General features: G+C 36.2%; 1 protein-coding gene across 2 annotated transcripts in view; it reads left to right on the top strand.

Moving 5' to 3' along the window:
* Dscam4 (Down syndrome cell adhesion molecule 4) overlaps positions 1 to 19,226 on the top strand; it is a 585,723-nt gene that overhangs the window by 435,459 nt on the left and 131,038 nt on the right. For both annotated transcript variants that reach the window (XM_074180747.1, XM_074180746.1), the window contains exons 4-5: positions 11,855 to 12,121; positions 17,046 to 17,302. In XM_074180747.1, the coding sequence (XP_074036848.1) occupies positions 11,855 to 12,121; positions 17,046 to 17,302 (524 nt within the window). The remainder of the gene's footprint in view (positions 1 to 11,854; positions 12,122 to 17,045; positions 17,303 to 19,226) is intronic.

The following is a 19,226-nucleotide window of genomic DNA, read 5'->3' as shown; positions in this document are numbered from 1 at the left end:
CAAGAACTCGACCTTTGGCAGAGAACAACTTGGCGAATTTTGCATCATGACTTGGACCTGCACCTGTACAAAATTCAACTGACCCAGGACCAACTGAAGGAAAACGACCACAGATAACGACGTATGTTCGATGAATGGGCTCTGGAGCAGTTGGAAACTGATCAGCGGTGAGGTACATTTCTGAATGAGAGGGTACGTGAACAAACAAAATTGTCGAATTTGGTACGATACCAAGCCACATGAGATCCAAGAGCGTCCAATGCATCTCGAGAAAGTCACTGTTTGGTGTGACCAGGTCATCTCTGTCAACGTCGAGCACTATAGGTCGATAATTACCAACTTCTTTTAACTCAAATTCGAGAAACAGGCCACCGAGATCGTACTATTTGACCCCGTTAGACTTTTTCTTGTGGAAGTTTTTTAAGCCAACCTAACCCATGCCATCGGTAAATTCAACCTGATTTATGCGCCAGAGATATGCAAAATTGAACATTTTGGAAGCGCTTCACCAGAGAAGACGTGGCGGACATTTGAACGATGTTATATTCCACACATCAATCAAGCATCAAAAAGCCCTTCAAAAAAATAAAAAATTTCGATGATATTTCACAAACACAAAGTGTTTGTGAAATATCTGTCGCAGGTCTTCTAGATTTGTAGGCTTAGTAGAATACACTTTCGACTTCTGATTTATCCACAGAAAGAAGCCCACTGGTGTGAGATCAGGTGACCAAGCTGGTCACTGCACTATACCCCTTCTGCTGATCCAACGTATTGGAAAACGTTCGTCCAAAAACTGTCTCACTCGAATATCAAACTGTGGGGGTGCACCATCCTGCTGGAATGTTATTTAATTTTCTACTAAATTGTCATCATTTTCTGAAATTTGTGTAATCACAGAATCTACACAGTCTTGTTATATACTTAAGTACGTGTCTCCATTTAGATTACCTTTAATGAAGAATGGTCGAACAATATGATTACTAAGAATGCGGGTCCAGACATTCAATTTTTGTGGAGTTTGTGAATGTGTTTCCATAACCAAATGAGGATTCACATCACTCCAGTAACGACAATTATGTCTATTCACTTCACCATTCAACATGAAAGAAGTTTTGTCTGAAAAATATGTATTGTTTAATAGGTTTGGGTTATTGGTCAATTTCTCGCTGTACACCTCACAAAACTGAAGTCGACAATCAGGATCATCTTCGTTCAATTCCTAAACTAGCCTTATTTTGAAAGGATGGAATTTGTAGGCTTTCAAAATCCGAAAAACACTAGTAGCTGATGCACCAGACGCTCTAGCTATTTGTCTGATAGATTGTCGATTATCCATTTGTTCATGTCCTAAAACTGCAACTTCAACTCTGTCATTTCTGACAGAACGGGATACTTTATGTTTTTGGTTGTAAACAGAACCCGAAGTTTGAAACTTATCCATTAACTGTTTAACATATTGATGGATCACGTTGTGGTCTGGATGATTCATATTAAAAATTCTCGCAACAGCACATTCATTATTTCGATAATAGGTTGCAACAATTTCTATTATTTCTTCAGTAGAATAAACCATTTTGGAACACAGTGAAGAAGGATGACTGAATAATAATTCATGGAAAAGTGACAACGGCCAGCTATCTACTTTTCGTTCTGCGACAACTGAATTGAACAAAAACAACCAGTGCAGAAAAAACTAACAGTGTCGTCCATTTAAAAACGTTTACTACTAATTACATAAATTCTACAAACCTAGAAGACCTGCGACAGAGAATTATTCGTGAATGCCGATTTCAATAATGTAAGGAACGCTTTCGTAAGTAGACTGTATTATATGGAACTAGATGGAGGTCATTTTGAACACTTTATCCGTTGATTGTGATTCAATTGATATTACTCTTGTTGATTTCCTCAAAAGAGTGAGCGACAGCGAATTTTCTGTTTTTTCTTATATGAAACGTTCAACGTTTAATTTCAAGAAAAATCACAGAAGTAATAGAGGGACAAAAGACCTTTCAAATGATCTATCACTTGACCTCCCATGCTTTTGAAAAAAATAGAGGGGTTAGTTGCTGACTGCAGGCATGTTCTTTGAAATTTTTGATTACACATCTATTTCTGACTTAGAGTTTCCTTTGTTTTCCTTGGAAATCCCTGTATATTGGATTTCTTTCTTATATTACATTGTGTAGTGTTCTTATGGATGATACCTGTTTCATTTCCATAACGAATTGGACTACAAAGGAATGGAAAAAGATATTTCGACTAATCCAATGTTCCTGTTGAAGTAGTTGCTTTGGAAGGACATTTTCTTTAAAAAGTTTCGAAGTTGTTTCGAAATAGTTTCCAGTTTCAGTTTGTATCGGAGAAAAATGTATATTCATGACCTACACAATTTTGTCAAAAGTGTTTATTTTTAAGTCAAATTCTTTTTCACTTATTTTATTTATTTTTTAAATTTTTCACATACCGTTTTCATTTCTATCACATCCCCCAAATCTTTTTGTAAACTGTGTAAGTACATTTCAAACTTTAAATCCAGCCAGCGATGTTCAAACGACCTCATAATGTGTGTAAATGAAATTTTTTTTGAATATTCACTCGAGAATCTAAAAATATATTGTGAAGTTTTCAGAGTAGTTACTCTGTCCATCAAACAACTTCAACAGTATGCCATCTGCCATTCATTAAAAGTAAAATTTTAATGGAAAAATTCGAAACTCGTTTCTCTTCCACGGTGAAACTTGATAGGAATGAACAAGTCGCCCCGAGCGCATAAAAATGTTCCAGATTTTCGCCTTGTTTAATGTTCAAAAATATCAGCTTTAGCACGCGCATGGAAAGCACACAAAACTTCATAACGAAGTTGTTAAAGTTAAAGTTGCCAATTTAAAGTTCGAATTTCTGCCGAGGATGTAATCACATTTCATTCCCGCAACTTTCATGGCCCTTATAAACATATATTTCATATTTGTCAGTCCTAATGATGTTTATTCTGAATGGAATCCGTGTGAATGAAGTTCTCAAGCGGCGCAAATGTAGAAATTCACGCTATTCTGAAACTTTTTGTTATTACCCCAGAACACTGATACTTTTTAACAATATGTTTTATCCGAAACTCCGGACTAACTTTCAACTGTTAGAAATGACAGAGTTGTCAGAACAGTGTTTCATCTGATCTCAAATACTTTTCTCTCACAATCTCAATCAGTTCCATACTTATACAGTTTCAGAAATTCAGTCACAGTTGAAATGTTTTCTCTTTGTCGATTGTCAATTGTTCAAGTTTCCAATATTACAGAATTCAGAAACAAAATGAAGAATTATTCAGAGAAAACATCATCAATGAGGCACAAAATGGAATAATAACAAGTATCTGAATACTTTAGTGAGTACTTCTCACTAGCTAAGGAAGAATGCACTGAAATCAATAAATGCATTCAAGACAGATCTTCTGAGTTTTGAAAATTTTCATATTATCGAAACAACTGATTATTTTGAAAATGAAAATGGTTAAAAATCTATACTTATGAATGGGAAAGTCACTCACTTGACACACGTACATCTCTGTTTCTCCGTACTAGTGACTCCTTGGAAGCTGAAATTTGGTATATAGGTGCTCCTCAGGTCTTAAATGTACACGAAAGAAGGATTATCTGATATTCCAACTGGGCTCCCCTCGTGGGAGTAAAAGGGGAGTGTTCACAATTGAAAATTACTTTTTCATCACTGTTTCTCCGTACCGCTATATTTTCGCAGGCTGAAATTTTGAATGTAGGTTCGTTTTATATTGAAGAAGTGCAATAAGAAAATATTTCTGAAGTTCATAGCTGGGGTTCCCCCCTGGGGATAATAGGAGTGTGTTCGTTCACATATGAAAATTACCTTTTCATCACTGTTTCTTCGTACCGCTATATTTTCGGAGGCTGAAATTTTGAATGTTGGTTCATTTTATGTTGTAGATATGCAATGAGGAAGAATTCTCAAATACTCCAACTGGGGCGCCAGCTCTTGAGGCCATTCTAAAATTTAAAAATTCATCTTGCCCTGATATGTACGAAATAACGAGCAAAATAATGAAGAGTACTTGTTTTTTTCATCTGGAACCTTTGACTATTCTCTTTAATCATTTTATCTATGAATTCAAGCTAACTTGAGGTAACAAAAGATGACAAAAATGCCATTGACAATTACCGTCCAATATTGACAATACCAATTTTCTGTAGAATTTTTGAAATTATTCTAAAAAGCCGCTTAACTTCGTTCTTTACTATGCACAAAAGGCTACACGAAGGTCAGTTCGGCTTCAAACAGAACTGTTCCGCTGTTCAAGCAATTTAAAGACTTGTGGCATATTGAGCACCTAAGTAAAAAATTAAACTCAACTCTCTTAATGTTACGAAAAATTTGCAAATTTGCTAACCTGGCAGTTTTGAAAACAGCCTACTTTGGCTTACTTCACTCTCACAATAATTACGGTGTAACTCTATGAGGAAACGCTATATATTCTGTGAGAATTTAGACACCAGAAACAAGCTTTACGAATAATATCTACAGCCACATATAGTGACAGTTTCCGCCCCATATTTGAAAACCTAGAAATACTCACCTTATCGTGTATTTACATCCTCAATTGTTTGCTGGATATTTATAGAAATAAAGAAAAACTTAAAAAATTATTTCATATCACAATTATACCATAAGAATTTGTAACTTGATTTGACAAAGTCGACATCGTTTATTGACTTCTGAACCCAATACAATAGACGTGAAGTTATATAATAATTTGACAGTTCATATTGAGAAACTACCTACCCATAAGTTCAAGATACTAATTCAAAAATATTTGATGTCACACTGTTCCTACTCGGCGGGGAAGTATTTGGAGGCCGGTGTAAGTTCATGGGAAACTACATAGTGTCATAACAAACACACCACTACAACACATGCCATTGGGGAGCACTCTTCACCCAATTTAATTTTGACTAATTAGAAATCTGTTTCATAAACAAGAAAGGTACTGACGATGCCCAATATATATGTATATATATATATATATATATATATATATATATAATATATATATATATATATATGTATATATATATATATATATATATATATATATATATATATATATATATATGTATATATATATATATATATATATATATATATATATATATATATATATATATAAAAATAACATGTTTTAAATTTTGTTGCTCACTGCCAGAGTCTCTGTTATTCGTTCATGAAGTTGGAAGGAGTATAGGCCAAGCAACTAAAGACCACGGTTCTACCTCTTTTTTAATAGAAAGAATTAGTATTGCTATTTAACGTGGTAATGCTGCTTCGGTCCATCGAACTATTCTCCCTTCACATAATTTTGATGACATCATGCATTGCCCTTATTTCAGTATGGAACTGAATTATCTTCGAAACAAGCCGATATAATATGTGGATATTCAGCAGTCTCCTATCAAGGTTAATTCGCAAGTGATCATCATTTCGAAGGATCGATTGCAGCTTCAGAAATGGTTCTTATGCAGATTCTGCGAAACATATTTTTCCTTACGAATCAGTAGAAAGTTATTCTGAAAATCTTGAGAATAAAATTGGATTAGATAATTTAGGAAACACTTGCTACATGAATAACATTTTACAAGTGTTGTTCACGACGAAGAATTTCAAGCACGAGATTTTAATGATGAACGACAACGATAATGTTTCCTACTTATTTACCAAACTCAAACACCTCTTCATGCAGCTGCAGTTTCGTAAGAATATATCATCTTTTCTTCCAACCGAATTCCTGGAGTCTTTGAAGTCCACTAGATACTCTTCTGGACAACAAGAGGATTGTTCCGAATTCTTGGGGAATACTCTCCGTGAGCAAAACAATAGCAGAATCAATACTTCTGACCGCTCTGGATTGAATGATTCCGTACAGTCTATCTCGACTTGTGTTTGTAAATCTTTTGCTGGAAAAATCCTCACTTGTTTACTTTGTAGTAAGTGTTCAAGAGGAAGCGTAAACGTATGTGAATCTCTGGAACTTCAACTAGCGTTTCCTAATATGACTAATAACCATTCCGTGCAAAGCTTATTGTTGAATCATCTAAAAATGGAACTTTCAACAGATGATGATCGACTGTATTGCCAAACATGCGCCAAACTAACAGACTGTTATGAGAAAATAAGTATAGCTGAGGTACCAGTCAATCTAATAATAACACTGATGATCTTCAAACTTGACTTAAACTCTGACGGAAGCACCAAATTCTTACGAATGTTCGAAATAAATGAACACTTCAATCTAGCAAACCACTATCATAATTATCATGCAGTCATTGTTCACTGTGGTTCTGGCGTTGAATCTGGTCATTATTACGCCTTGGCCAAAGACAAAACGGACTGGTTTAAGTTTGACGATGGTCATTTCACTAAGTGTTCTGACGATGAATTGAATTTATTGGAGCCTCTGAAGGCACCCTACATTTTGTTTCATGAGAGAGGACATTGGCAGATCAAAATCTTTAGATGATGTGATGCTGCAAGTTTGTAAAGGAATGGATTTTGCTCTCAGGGTTTTTCGTGGGTGGTCAGGGAAAATCAGACTGCTGCTCTTGTAACGCTAGTTGCACACACACACCGATTTTGGGCGGCCGACTTTGTACTGGTCGTCCAAATTCCAATAGTGAATCACATGTGGGAACGGGAGCAATCATCTCCAACAAAATTTGGTGGCAGCGGTGGGATGAATTGGATTTTTTTTGGATATTTGTGAATAATTTGGATTTTTAATGGAACTTTTGGAGTGCTGTTAGCTGAATTTTTTGCATTCTGAGGCTGTCAGTGATCACCTAGCGCTGATTTTGAGCGAGTGTGTACTGAATTCAACGAGAACCATCTACATTTGGTGCAGCATTTATACCAAAAGAGCCTGATCCAGTTAGTTCTTATCCAGATCCATACGTCACAAGAAAAGGTTGGAAAAACTTCAATGCAGAAAAACGTTTCTATTCACCACAAAAACACAACAAGTCGCCGGAATAGATAAAATAGAGTACAGGTTTTGATAAACAATTTACATGTCGTCTGTTCAAAATGCTAATACAAGTGTAAGTGTTCCCTCAAACAAAAGAACACTCGCTTTTTATGAAGTTCCTTGTCACGTGATCATAGACTCTAGTTACTGTTTTACCTTTCATATTCTAGCCAATAGAAATTAAACAAGTTAAAATGAGGTGATAACGACAACGAACTTCATAAAGTATTGTTAGGAAAACATACATTTCTAAATTCAACCAAGTATTGCAAGATGAACATAAATAAATCATGAACTAGATTCTCAATAATGAAACAAGGAAATAATAATGATGATAATAAGAAATTACATTACAACACAATTTCCATTTGGTACTCCTGTAAGGCCAGTGACCAGCGGGTTATTCTTGGCGAAAGTAGGCGGCAAGTATTGAGGTAAGTGAGCGTCCTACTATCTGTATTTAATGTGAATTTGTTCGACAACAAGTATGTTTTCCATTTTTGACGCTGTAATTTTTTTCCCTGTCCAATAATAAGCGACTTGCCCATGCTACGACTTTTTTCTCCCCATCCACAATTTGGAAAAGTTGGCCTGCAATTCCATAATCACTGGCATCTGTTGCGACATGCCAGGGTAGAGCCAGATCAGGGTGGTATAATAACGTAGCCCATTCCAGTTCTTTCTTCAAGTCTTGAATTGATTTTTCCTGCACCTCTCCCCATTGCCATCGTGAAGACTTCCTTAGAAAAATGATTAAGAGGAGCGGACAGCTTGGCTATTCTGGGGGAAAAACACCTATCATAATTACAAAGCCCAAGGAACTTCTGTACCTCCATAACATCTTTTGGACGTTGGTAGTCCGATATCGCTTGTATGCATTTCTTCCTAAATGAAGCGGCATTTTTCTCCTTTAACAGTTAGACCCGCTTCTTCCAACCTTTAAAACACTTTCTCCAAATGTGTCAAATGATCCTGGAACGAATCTGACATCACGAGCAAGTCGTCAATATATGTAAGCAAAAAGTCATCGTACTTTTCCCCAAAGATGGTGGAAATTGCCCGGTAAAAGAGCTAATCTCTGTTGAGATCCCAAATGGTAGAACACAAAACTGATAAGTTTTATTTCCAATGATAAATCAGGTATATTTTCGATCTTCATATTTCAAAGGTATCTGCCAGTAAGAGTTAGAAAGATCGATCTCTGACAGAAACTTTTTTCCATTCAAAGAACGGACAATGTCTTCAATGCGCCATAGAAGTTCACGATCCGTTTGCATAACAGAATTCAAGTGTCTTGCATCAAGACAAACTCGAACGCTACCATCTTTTTTAAGAGTGGTCATGAGAGGAGATATGTAAGGTGTAGATGCTCGTTCTATCACCTCCCAAGTTTCCATCTGTGCAATGGTTTCATTAACTGCCGCTCGGTGTGCTACTGGTATCGGATACGGTTTGATAAAAAATTCGTTGTAATTTTTCAATATTATGGAATGTTCATAACAGTTCGTGCGCCCCGGTATATCTGAAAATATCGTCCTGTATTTGAGTAGTCTTTCAACAAAGTTTTGTCTTTTTCCGGTAAATCACAAGACAATAACAGTTGACAAACATTAAAATTATTTTCACAAACAGTAACGGGACATCCGGTAAATGCGTTTCCTATTTTGTTGGGATACGATTTATTTATGAGAGCTGACATAGTCATGGGAAGTGGAAATTGGTGAGGAAAATTGTTTTCATGAATTTTTATTAGTTTTTCATTCACAACAAATTGCAAACACCTCTCTTTTAAGTTGATTAATACCTTATATAGTCTCAAAAAATCCATACCAATAGTAACTGGGTAGGACAAATCAGGAATAACTAAGAATTCGTGAGCGAAACGGATATTTTGTATCGTGAAACTGAGTGATGTTTGAAACGATACTTTTTTAATTTTGCCTTAAAAGCACTCACTACTTTTATGCCTGAACACGGAAAATGGGGTATTATACCATGGGAGTCTGAAAGTTGACTCCATAACTCAAAAGAAATAGCGGAAATGGTACTTCCAGTATCGATCATTGCTGAAAATTGAAATTTATACATTTCCACTAAGATGATTGGGGAACGTGTATCGATTGGCTCATGATTAAAATCGCACTTCTCTAATAACTCATTCACCGGATTATTACTTACATAAATGGCTCTATTAAAAATCCGTCCCAAATTCGAGCCTAGGTCTGGGATGGACTCTAGTTTTCCGCAGTTTCCGATTCATTTCGTGAATCTAACACTGAAATATTTTTTTGTTTGATAATGTTTATGATTTGGTTTGGAAAATGTTTTATTAACCGCCGGAAACGTATTAGTATTATATATACCGTTTTGGGAGGTACCATGACCTTCCCATTTCGTTTTTTCTATATTAAAATAATAATCGGCCTGTCGCAATCTGTCGACTGCCGATAACAGTGAATCAGTTCCTACCAATACCGCCGAAATGTGCGGAGGAAAATGACGCGCAATTATGGCTATTAGCTGTTCGTTACTATACGGGGGTTGTAAATGTCTGGCCATTGATAAATATTTATTGAAATGATTCACAAAAGAACCGTCACTTTCCCTTGCAGACTCCAATTTTATTTTCAGTTGCAATTGCCTTGTAGTTCCCCAAAACTGATCCAAAAAAGCTTTCCAAAATTATTGATAAATAACTAAAGTATTCGTGAACGCATCGAACCAAAGTTTTGCTGGTCCCTCAAACATGTTACTTATGCAGAGAGTAAATTGGTTGAAACTTACGTTACTGACATCTAAGAATGTTTCAATATAATTCAAGAAATCTAGGGGGTGTAAAGTACTCTCGTTATCAAAGGTAGGCAATGATTTACAGGCTTTCAGATCCCCGAAATTATTCTCTCTGGGTCTGTTATTCATTTGACTACAATTTGGTATCAGAGAATTTTGGTTCTTAGGCAACCCAAAATTTTTTTGTTCTCCTGCTAAACCCAAAGGATTGAAAATCGTGCCCAGTTACATTACTACTATCCCTATTGGTATCCCTGATATTGTTACAGTCGGGTACGTATTGAACATAATTACTATTTTTGTTAATTTCAGGAAGAGCCAGTAATGTATCACTTCTTCTCTTATAATTTCTGTTATTTGCTTCTGGGATAGAGTTGAACATTCATTTAAACCCGGATGGGGATCCGCAACTGTACTCATTGTAATGTTTCCCCCTGGATGTGGTACCGAAGTGGTGTTCGCATAAAATGACAAGGAAGTCGCTCCCAGATGTGAATATGACACCTCCGGCAATGACGTTGTAGGTGGAACATCTCCTTGAGTTGATATAGAAATTTGAAAATCGTTACCTTGTTCTTTCCTATGATTTTTTGGGTGGGAATTTCCATTTACCGTCGATTCGGCACTTTGCTCCTGATTATTCATTCCTCCTTTGCTTCTCAAGTTATATGTTGAGCTGGCCATCATAAAACAGCAATAAAAAAACCCTAGCCACTAGGTGGTCGCCAAGTTGGAAAGGAAAGGGCTTTGCTCTCAGGGTTTTTCTTGGGTGGTCAGGGAAAATCAGACTGCTGCTCTTGTAATATGGAACTTTTACTGAGTCGGAATGAAATGAGTGAACAATACAGGCATCAATAATGGTTGGTTATTCGCGAACATACAGCTAAAATGAGATGTAATTAATTCTCACAATAGAACACTACTGGCTTTACTATTGCCTACCTAAAATAAGATGCAGGCACGAGTCACCACAATACAAGTATTATTTAACCTTTCAGGCCCCAGGCAAATTATATTAAACTGAATAACGCGTATGTAACAATAAAACCACAGACTTTTACTTCGTTTCAACAAATCTCTCTCTGCGAACGCCATTCAATAAAATAGTTTCTGATATAAAAACGGTGGCGATTTTTCTGTACATTCCAATAGATGCGAGGTTTTTAGGCATACCGAGGATCGCTGTGACAAGCAACCCATCATACAAATATATAAAGGATGTATAAAAATATATGTTAACGGAGTGAACGTAAAATAACTCAAAAGAAAAATATCCGTGTTTTGCTACAGGTTTCTCCGGGTATTCCTGCAGCTGAAAAAGCAAATGCGCCTCTGGAATCAGTGAAGTCGCCCCGAAGCGCCAATTAATTTTTGTTGTTGTTTTATAATTTCATGATTTATGAAAACATGACATGAAAATGATTTAAATATTATAATTATAAAAAATAATAATTATAACTAGACCAAAATATTTGGATAAGTTAGTTGAAAGAGTAATGATGGCAAAAATCAGAGAAAATTTACAAAAAAACGGAAGTTCAAGAAATGAAGAATGAGTATGAATTTTTCAAAATGTATACATTGCAAAGAAAACAAATCAACATAAAATATTGCATATAAATGAAAATAATGGTTCAATCGTAATATTTGACACTATTTATAGGTCACTTGTGCGCTTCCATCTCTTTCCACTCTCGTCTCTTTCCTCTTGGTTTAAGGTTTAGTGCAACATAGACATTTTCTTGCGCGTTTAGAGTTTCTCCATTCAACTTTTAAATTTCTGCTCATTTTCGACATTAATTTTGTATCTACTAACTCATTCATATATTTTGATTTGATCTAGAAGGTAGAAGCTGTAACGTTGATATTTCATTTATTAATCTTCGACAGCTTCTTCCTCAATTGAATAAATCATTCAATTCTTTATTAAACACTCTTAAATCAATTTATGAGGTGCCTAATGAATTTTGTAATACTATTTCCATGAGAATAACAGTCAACTCTTTGTTTCAGTTGTCAAACAAAAATATGACATCCAAGTGCACGACGAATACGTCATCGCTGGAAACACAGCCGTCTTGAAATGCAAAATTCCCAACTATGTGTCAGAGTATGTGATGGTAACCTCCTGGATACAAGACGACAGCATAAACATTTACCCCAATACGGACATCGGGGGAAAGTACGTGGTGCTGGCGAACGGTGACCTCTACATCAGCAATGCCGGTCCTGGTGATGGCTACAAGAATTACGCTTGTCGAACCGTTCATAAACTGACTGGTAAGATATAATCAATTTTGTGAAAACAGAGAAATGGTCTCTCAACAGACGGCAGTAGTTTATTTCCTGAACAGTTGTTTTCCGCGGATCTGTTAAACGTACTTGAGGAAATAGTCTCTTCGAATACTTATGTCTTGTGTTCCGATAGCTTTTTATAGGTCAGTTAGATGGAAAATATCGTGATTGAAATGAAACGAAAGGTGGAATCCTTCGGAGATGGGGATGACGAGCTTTGGCGAGTCACCCGCAGGCTCAGGGGGAAGAAGACTGCTCCCTCACCCATTCACGGAGAGCAAGGAGTGTGCTACTCCCCCGCCGACAAAGCGTTATCCTTTGCAGACACGATGGAACGTCAGTTTCAACTTAACGTTGACGACGATGACGACATCGACCGCAATATGCTGTTGGAAGACCGGGTTCACCATATCCTCAGGGAAGATGAAGATGACAACATCCGTCCAGCTTCTGTGGAAGAACTGAAGAGTTACATCAGGGCCGCAAAGGCCAAGAAAGCTCCGGGGGTCGACTCAATAACTAACAAGTTATTGGAGATGCTCCCAGACAATTGCGTTGGGAATCTTCTGAACATCATAAACAGTTCGTTGGCCCTCAGACACATCCCCAGAAGATAGAAGCATGCGATCGTCGTCATGATCCCAAAACAGGGTCAGAACCCGCTGTTCCCACAGAACTATCGCCCGATCAGTCTACTCTCGTCAGCGGCTAAGCTGGCTGAAAAAGTTGTTCTCCAAAGGCTCAACGAAGGAGTTGAGGACCGAAATGTTCTGCCTGATGAACAATTTGGCTTCAGGAGAGAGCACTCCACTGATGAGTAACAGGCTGTAAGGCTGGTCGAAAACACCATTCACGAGTTAAACAACAACAAAAAAGTGCACATTGTTTTATTAGATATCTCGAAAGCCTTCTACCATGTATTCTGAAAGACAGAACATTTCACCATCTACAATACGATGTTCAAGCTTGTCATCATGTATGCTTCAGGCGTCTGGGGACACGCGGCGAAGTATAATATCTCCATTCTGGAGACATTGCAAAATAAGCTAATGAGGATGATTGTGAATGCTCCTTGGTTCGTGCAGAATGAAGTCAACCCCAGAGATTTGCAGCTGCCTTCCATTTGGCATTCAATTCAGTCGAGGAATCGGTGAGTTTTTGATAGCGCGGAAACTCACGAAAATCCGTTAGATAGGGAAGTTATAGACTATGCTGTAGACGACCCCTCACGATATAGAAGGACCCGACACTCTGTTGAATGAGGCCCCCATGTCCCCCGTTCAAGGACGAATAGATTTTTCATCAATCCTACCCCAGCCAGGTAGGGGTACCCGGTGAAGGAGGTACTGATGTCTGGGGACTTCATACCGCCAATATCCCCTCAGTCATATACTCATTTGTCCTTCTTCGACAGAAATTAGCCGAAAGGGTAAGGAAGCTGGGCTCCAACCTGTTCAAAATCAAGACGCTTGGTTAGTCAAAATCAGCGTAAGCCCAACTCAACACATAAATCAGTTGACAATGTATGTTTCAAATAGACAAGAGTATTTAATAGTATATTACGTGCCAAGTATGATAAGAATCCAATTACCCACGAGCGAATGGGCGTAATTGGCCTTATCCTCGAGGTGAGTACTATACTTTTTCTACGACTGACCGTGGAAAGGAATGGTACAACATATATATTTGAGATTATGGCTTTGGATAATAAACTCATTCAGTCAGTCAGTCAGAACGGAAGTATGCTTTGCTTTAGAGGCGTCTTGCAAATGAAATATGATTTGCTGTTGGCTGGTGAGGTTGAATAATTCATTAATCATATGTTGTGTCCTAGTATTTCTGAATTGTTGCAAAAATTAATAGAAGGAAAAAGCGGAAATATGTTACCTTCGAAAACAAATATGCCATTTGGAGCTTCCTTGATGAATTGATTTATTTGTTCAGTAACGTCGTCGATTTCTTCGGTTTATAACCATCAGATATGCGTTTTGCGTTTCAGAGAGGCACGTTATTTGGAATATTTGCTGATGTCCACATTGTTCTTAATATTCAGGAGATATACTTCTCAGCATGGAGTAAATTGCTCATAATGACGATGGTTTCGAAGTTTTTGCTAAATCTTCGAAATAAACGGTAAGAACGTTTTCGGAAAACGAAGGTTTTTTCTCTCTCCAACTCATAAAATTTTCGAAATCATATTCGTATTTTTCTCTTGATTTTGCTGGCAGCAAATTATTCATCGCAATATTTGCTTGCTCGGTAATATCTGGTGGGGTAGCACAAATTTCCTGATCTTTATCGCTCATTTTGAACTTTTACGAGATACTGAATGGCAGTTTAATATTTTAAACAAGTGGATTCACGGATATAACTAGATTCATTACCAACCCACAAAGTGTTGAACAATAAATTTACTGAAAATATGATTTTCATTTCGATTTTACAGATAATCCTCACTCACTGATTTTGGCTTCAGGACAATTGAAAGTATTCATGAGATCATATTCATTACAGTAAAGATTAGAGTAAAAATATCTCATCATTTTTCAAAATTTCCCATGAAAGTGGCCGCCTATAATTTAGAATATATCTTCATTCTGAATCAGCCATTACGTACCTGCTGTCAAACACGTAATGATTATTTGAAGGTGGTTGACAATGTTTCGTGGTGTATTTCATCAGTTCGGACTTGTCTAATATAATATAAATTGATTTAAAATCCCTGAAAAAAAAATTAAAAAGATTAACCGAAAATAGCAATTTGTATGTTATTTCTTTGTGATTTCAGTGTTTTGTTTAATAAAATTGTTATTTTCGGTTAATCTTTTTAATTTTTTTTTCAGGGATTTCATATTAATTTATATTTTATTAGACATTGGAAGTCCGAACTGATGAAATACGTAATGATTAGTTTGGGATGGAAAGAGATGAAAATCACCTGTAAAGGTTTTTGTTAGATGATTTATTTATGATCTTGAGAAAGGTTTCGAATCTTTTCTTTCTTTTTTTTTTGTATTTTCCATCATTTATCTTGTTTATTTTATTTTTAATTTTCATTTTATTTGTGTTGTTTCTATATATTCTGACATATTCCCTATTGTTAACCCATGTATCAATTAATTTTTTTTGGTTTGCTTCAAAATTAGGCGTTCTTACATGTTTTTATCATTTCAGTATTCTTGATGATTTCAACGCTTCATTCATTTTCATTTGTTCTTCAATAGATTCCAAACCTAATAAAACCTTTTTCAGGTGATGAAAGTCATTATCAACAACTTTCAAACATATGAGGAATAGTCAACACCGTCAACACACTGATACCCGTTGATTTCATATAAACCTAGAGTAAACAGTTTATAAGTATAAGATCTGGTGATATGAGAGGTCACATCAACATTCCTTTCACAAAAAATACAATAAGTATGTGATAGAAGATAAGAATTGACAAAACATTTTCCAACTATGCCTGCCTTAACATGGAAATTTCATTAAGTGATCATAATAATGAATGGCAAGAATATTTTTTTCTGACCAAATAAAGCTTTTTTGAAAATTAAAAATATAATTACATTTTAGTGAAGTAAAAATACTTAGTCAGTGAATTCCAGATCACTGCTTCATGAAAAATTCCATTGGCTGATCATGAGAATGAATAGCAAGAATATATTCCTCTAATATTACACCCTGTATTGTGTAGGAATCCTGTGAATGATATCTGACTCAATTCCATAACGAAAGTTTGGAATACAAGCTGAATAAAGAAAAGTGTTCTTTGTATAATTCGATGTTTTCATTCAGTTATCACCACATTATTTGTTTTGATTGATCACTCCACTTCCAGAGAAAATTCAAAACGACATATTTTCCTCAGCCGATTTTTCAATTTGACTTACAATGATGAGATATTTTTCCACTTTTCATACTTCAAAAAGTAGATCTCGGTTCATGTTATTCGACAACTCAACATAATTCTTTTGAATAATATACAAGCTATTAAAGCACAGCATTTTCCGCGTAACTTTGAATGCCTGTTTCATTTATTGCAAGATATTCATATGATACTAAGGAAATGCCTACTATATTTCTAGACTCTAGAACTGCCTGCTTTACATGAAATTTGTATATTTCATTGATCATTATTGATACACATATCATGTTTTCGGGAAAATTATTGGTCAAAAATAAAGTCGAAACCTCACATATCCGAATGATATTCCAATTTTATAGTTTCGAAATATATGTAGTTGAATTAGAAATAATCACCTTCAGCAGAATGAACATTCATATTCATTGAACTCATTTAGACTTTATGGAACTCAGTGACTTTGCAAAACATGGCTACCAAAAAAATTCTAATGAATTCTTTTGAATGGTTGGTAGAGACGTACCCAACGTCTCTCTATAAATGATAAAATTTCATATTTTCAGGTCAACATATACCTACCTATCCGTGTTTTTAATAAATAATCAATTTCAAATATTTCCAGAATGAATTTGTTGGTACTTTGATATATTTCATTTCCACCTATTGTTATTTGTAGAAATTTGCGTAATGATATATTTTTGTTTCATAACCTTAAATAATATACTGATATTCTCAGTCACTTTCGAAGATATATTTTGCTACAAGATTTTCACTTATTTTCTACGCTTTAAAATATTCATAATATATTTTGAACCCTTGCGAACACCAAGAAGTTATTCATGTTCGAACAAAAGCAAATTTGAATCGTGAAATATATAAGGTGTCAGGTGTGGGATAAAAACCATCAAATAACAAAACGTCCAACGACGGCATACAAACGACACCCTTTCCTACTCAACAACTTTTTTCCTGTTCCTTCATAATATCCGGCCGACCTCCCATTCTGTAGTCGACACTCCATTACAAGAGCCCTTTGTGTTTCAGGCGAAGTACAAACGAGCACTTACCCCGGCCGTGTAATAGTGACGGAGCCGAAGGGAAGCACGCAGCCTCGAATCTCCGTTGACAAGTACAATGCCCGACGCGTCGTCCTCGGAGAAGACGTCACCCTTCCGTGCGTCGCGCAAGGACATCCCGTCCCTGGCTACTACTGGAAGAGGGAGTTGCAGGGACAGAGCGTACCTGTTGCGCTCGGTGAGAGACTCGCGATTCTCTCGGCTGGTTTACTCAGGATATCGAAGGTACATTAATCATTACCATTTCTTTCTCGTCGCTGTTCCGTATAACTTTCTCAAATATTTCAAATTTGGAAAAGTTGTTTTCTGTTTGATTGATATCATTCAATTGAGCAATTATAAAGTGGCCGGACTACCTGAGAATGAGAGCAAAACTTTCAATATAAAATATCAATTGCAAAAGGCTAATTCAAACAGTTAGTAGCAACTCAGAGGAGTTGTGAGCAAAGTCATGAAATATATTGATTCAAACTTACGTTCAGTTCATTCAACCGTATACGTTATTGTTGAAAATTTCCATAAAGAAATATTTGGTCAGCAATTGTTATGGAAATATTCCTACTGAAATGATAATGTAATGAATTCAATGGTTTCCAGTTCATATACTACATGGGCTGAAAAGTCTCAAGCCTAACACATAGATGGCGCTAATCTTTCATGATGATCTAGTCATAAGTTTGCGAGTTATTGTGCTGGAACTGACACCACTTTTGTTACTTTCAAAACAATGCATCAGAAACAATTTCGTATTTCAATTTCACACTGCTTCTGAAATATCGTTCAAGCGAAGCAATGGCTTGAAAAGTGTTATAAAGACTCCACTCCATCAGTAACAACAATTAAACGTTGCTTAAATTGAATGAATAAAAACACTTTTGTCTACATACCACTGGTAGATTTTATTTATACGACCGGTTTCGGGTTTGACCCCATTATCAAGTATATACTTGTCCCCCATATACTTATACCCCAATATCAAGTATATACTTGATAATGGGATCAAACTCGAAACCTGTCGTATAAATAAAATAAATAATCACACAAATTGAACGTTGGTTTGCTGACTTTAAACGTGGTCGTAGAGACACCGATGATGCAGAACGCAGTGGACATCCAAAAGAGGCAGTGACACCAGAAAATACCCTGAGCCTTCAAATATACTTCATATCATTAAATCTAGTTACAGAACAAAATTAACAAAGGTCAATTTTCTTTTGACTATCAATTCATATCTCACATATTATTAATTTTTGGAACCAGAGCCCAATATATCGAGTCCACCGATCAATCTGAGACAAAGTTTATTGAACGATTGATAATAATAGACTGGAAGCTGGCTTCGATCATGTTTCAGCCACAGTTGTTATAAAGTTTGAACATGAAAAGTTCTCCACAACTTCTCGGCAGCGGAGAATTCATTTGGTCCGAGTGTTCAGATGGGAACTTTAATCGATTTGGGTTGTTATTTTCACATTTATTGAATGATTCATTTTCATACATCAAGTTCTACCGTGTTAAAATAGCCCAATATTGAATTTTATTTCGTTGATCCATCTTCCGTAGCAGGAATCCGTTTTTCTCTCCCATATGATTGAAGTAATTCATGATATTCAACATTGCAGAGACCATTCTGCCATAGACTTGCTTTAAGAAGTTTTGACAGATTGCAAATTTCAGTTTACTAGTGAATTAAAAATCTGTCTGTCTATTTAAAATCTGTTTTTCCGTTAATCAGCTGTCGCCCCCCATACGAACGACCACTCTCAGGAGTTGAGAAACTTGTGCGAGCTAAGGACTAACGAGGTCTTACCTTTTAACGTGTGATTCCTAACACAATTGCAGAATCATCCCCGCTTGAACCAGATAAATTCTCTCGAGAAAAATATCTGGTCGAGGCGGGAATCGAACCCACGATCTTCCGATCGTGAGTCGGGCGCACTACCACCACGGCCAATTCCACAAATCTCTAATTCAACATTTTTAAAGCACTTCAGATTATTGCTACCTTCTCTTTTGATTCGCATTATCTTTATAACAGGAAAGGTGGTATACCTGGGTGTACATTGATGTCTCATAGTATTCTCCAGTTGTCTTCTAGTTCACCATCTAGTTAAGTTATGTCAGAACAGAGTTCATGGTAGGGGAGAGT

This window comes from Leptinotarsa decemlineata, unplaced genomic scaffold (assembly GCF_025532065.1).
Source record: "Leptinotarsa decemlineata unplaced genomic scaffold, Ldec_3_MD MMD2_tig00026299_RagTag_RagTag, whole genome shotgun sequence".
Taxonomy (NCBI): domain Eukaryota; kingdom Metazoa; phylum Arthropoda; class Insecta; order Coleoptera; family Chrysomelidae; genus Leptinotarsa; species Leptinotarsa decemlineata.
The sequence above is the reverse complement of the archived record's forward strand: the minus strand, read 5'-3'. Positions and strand labels throughout refer to the sequence as shown.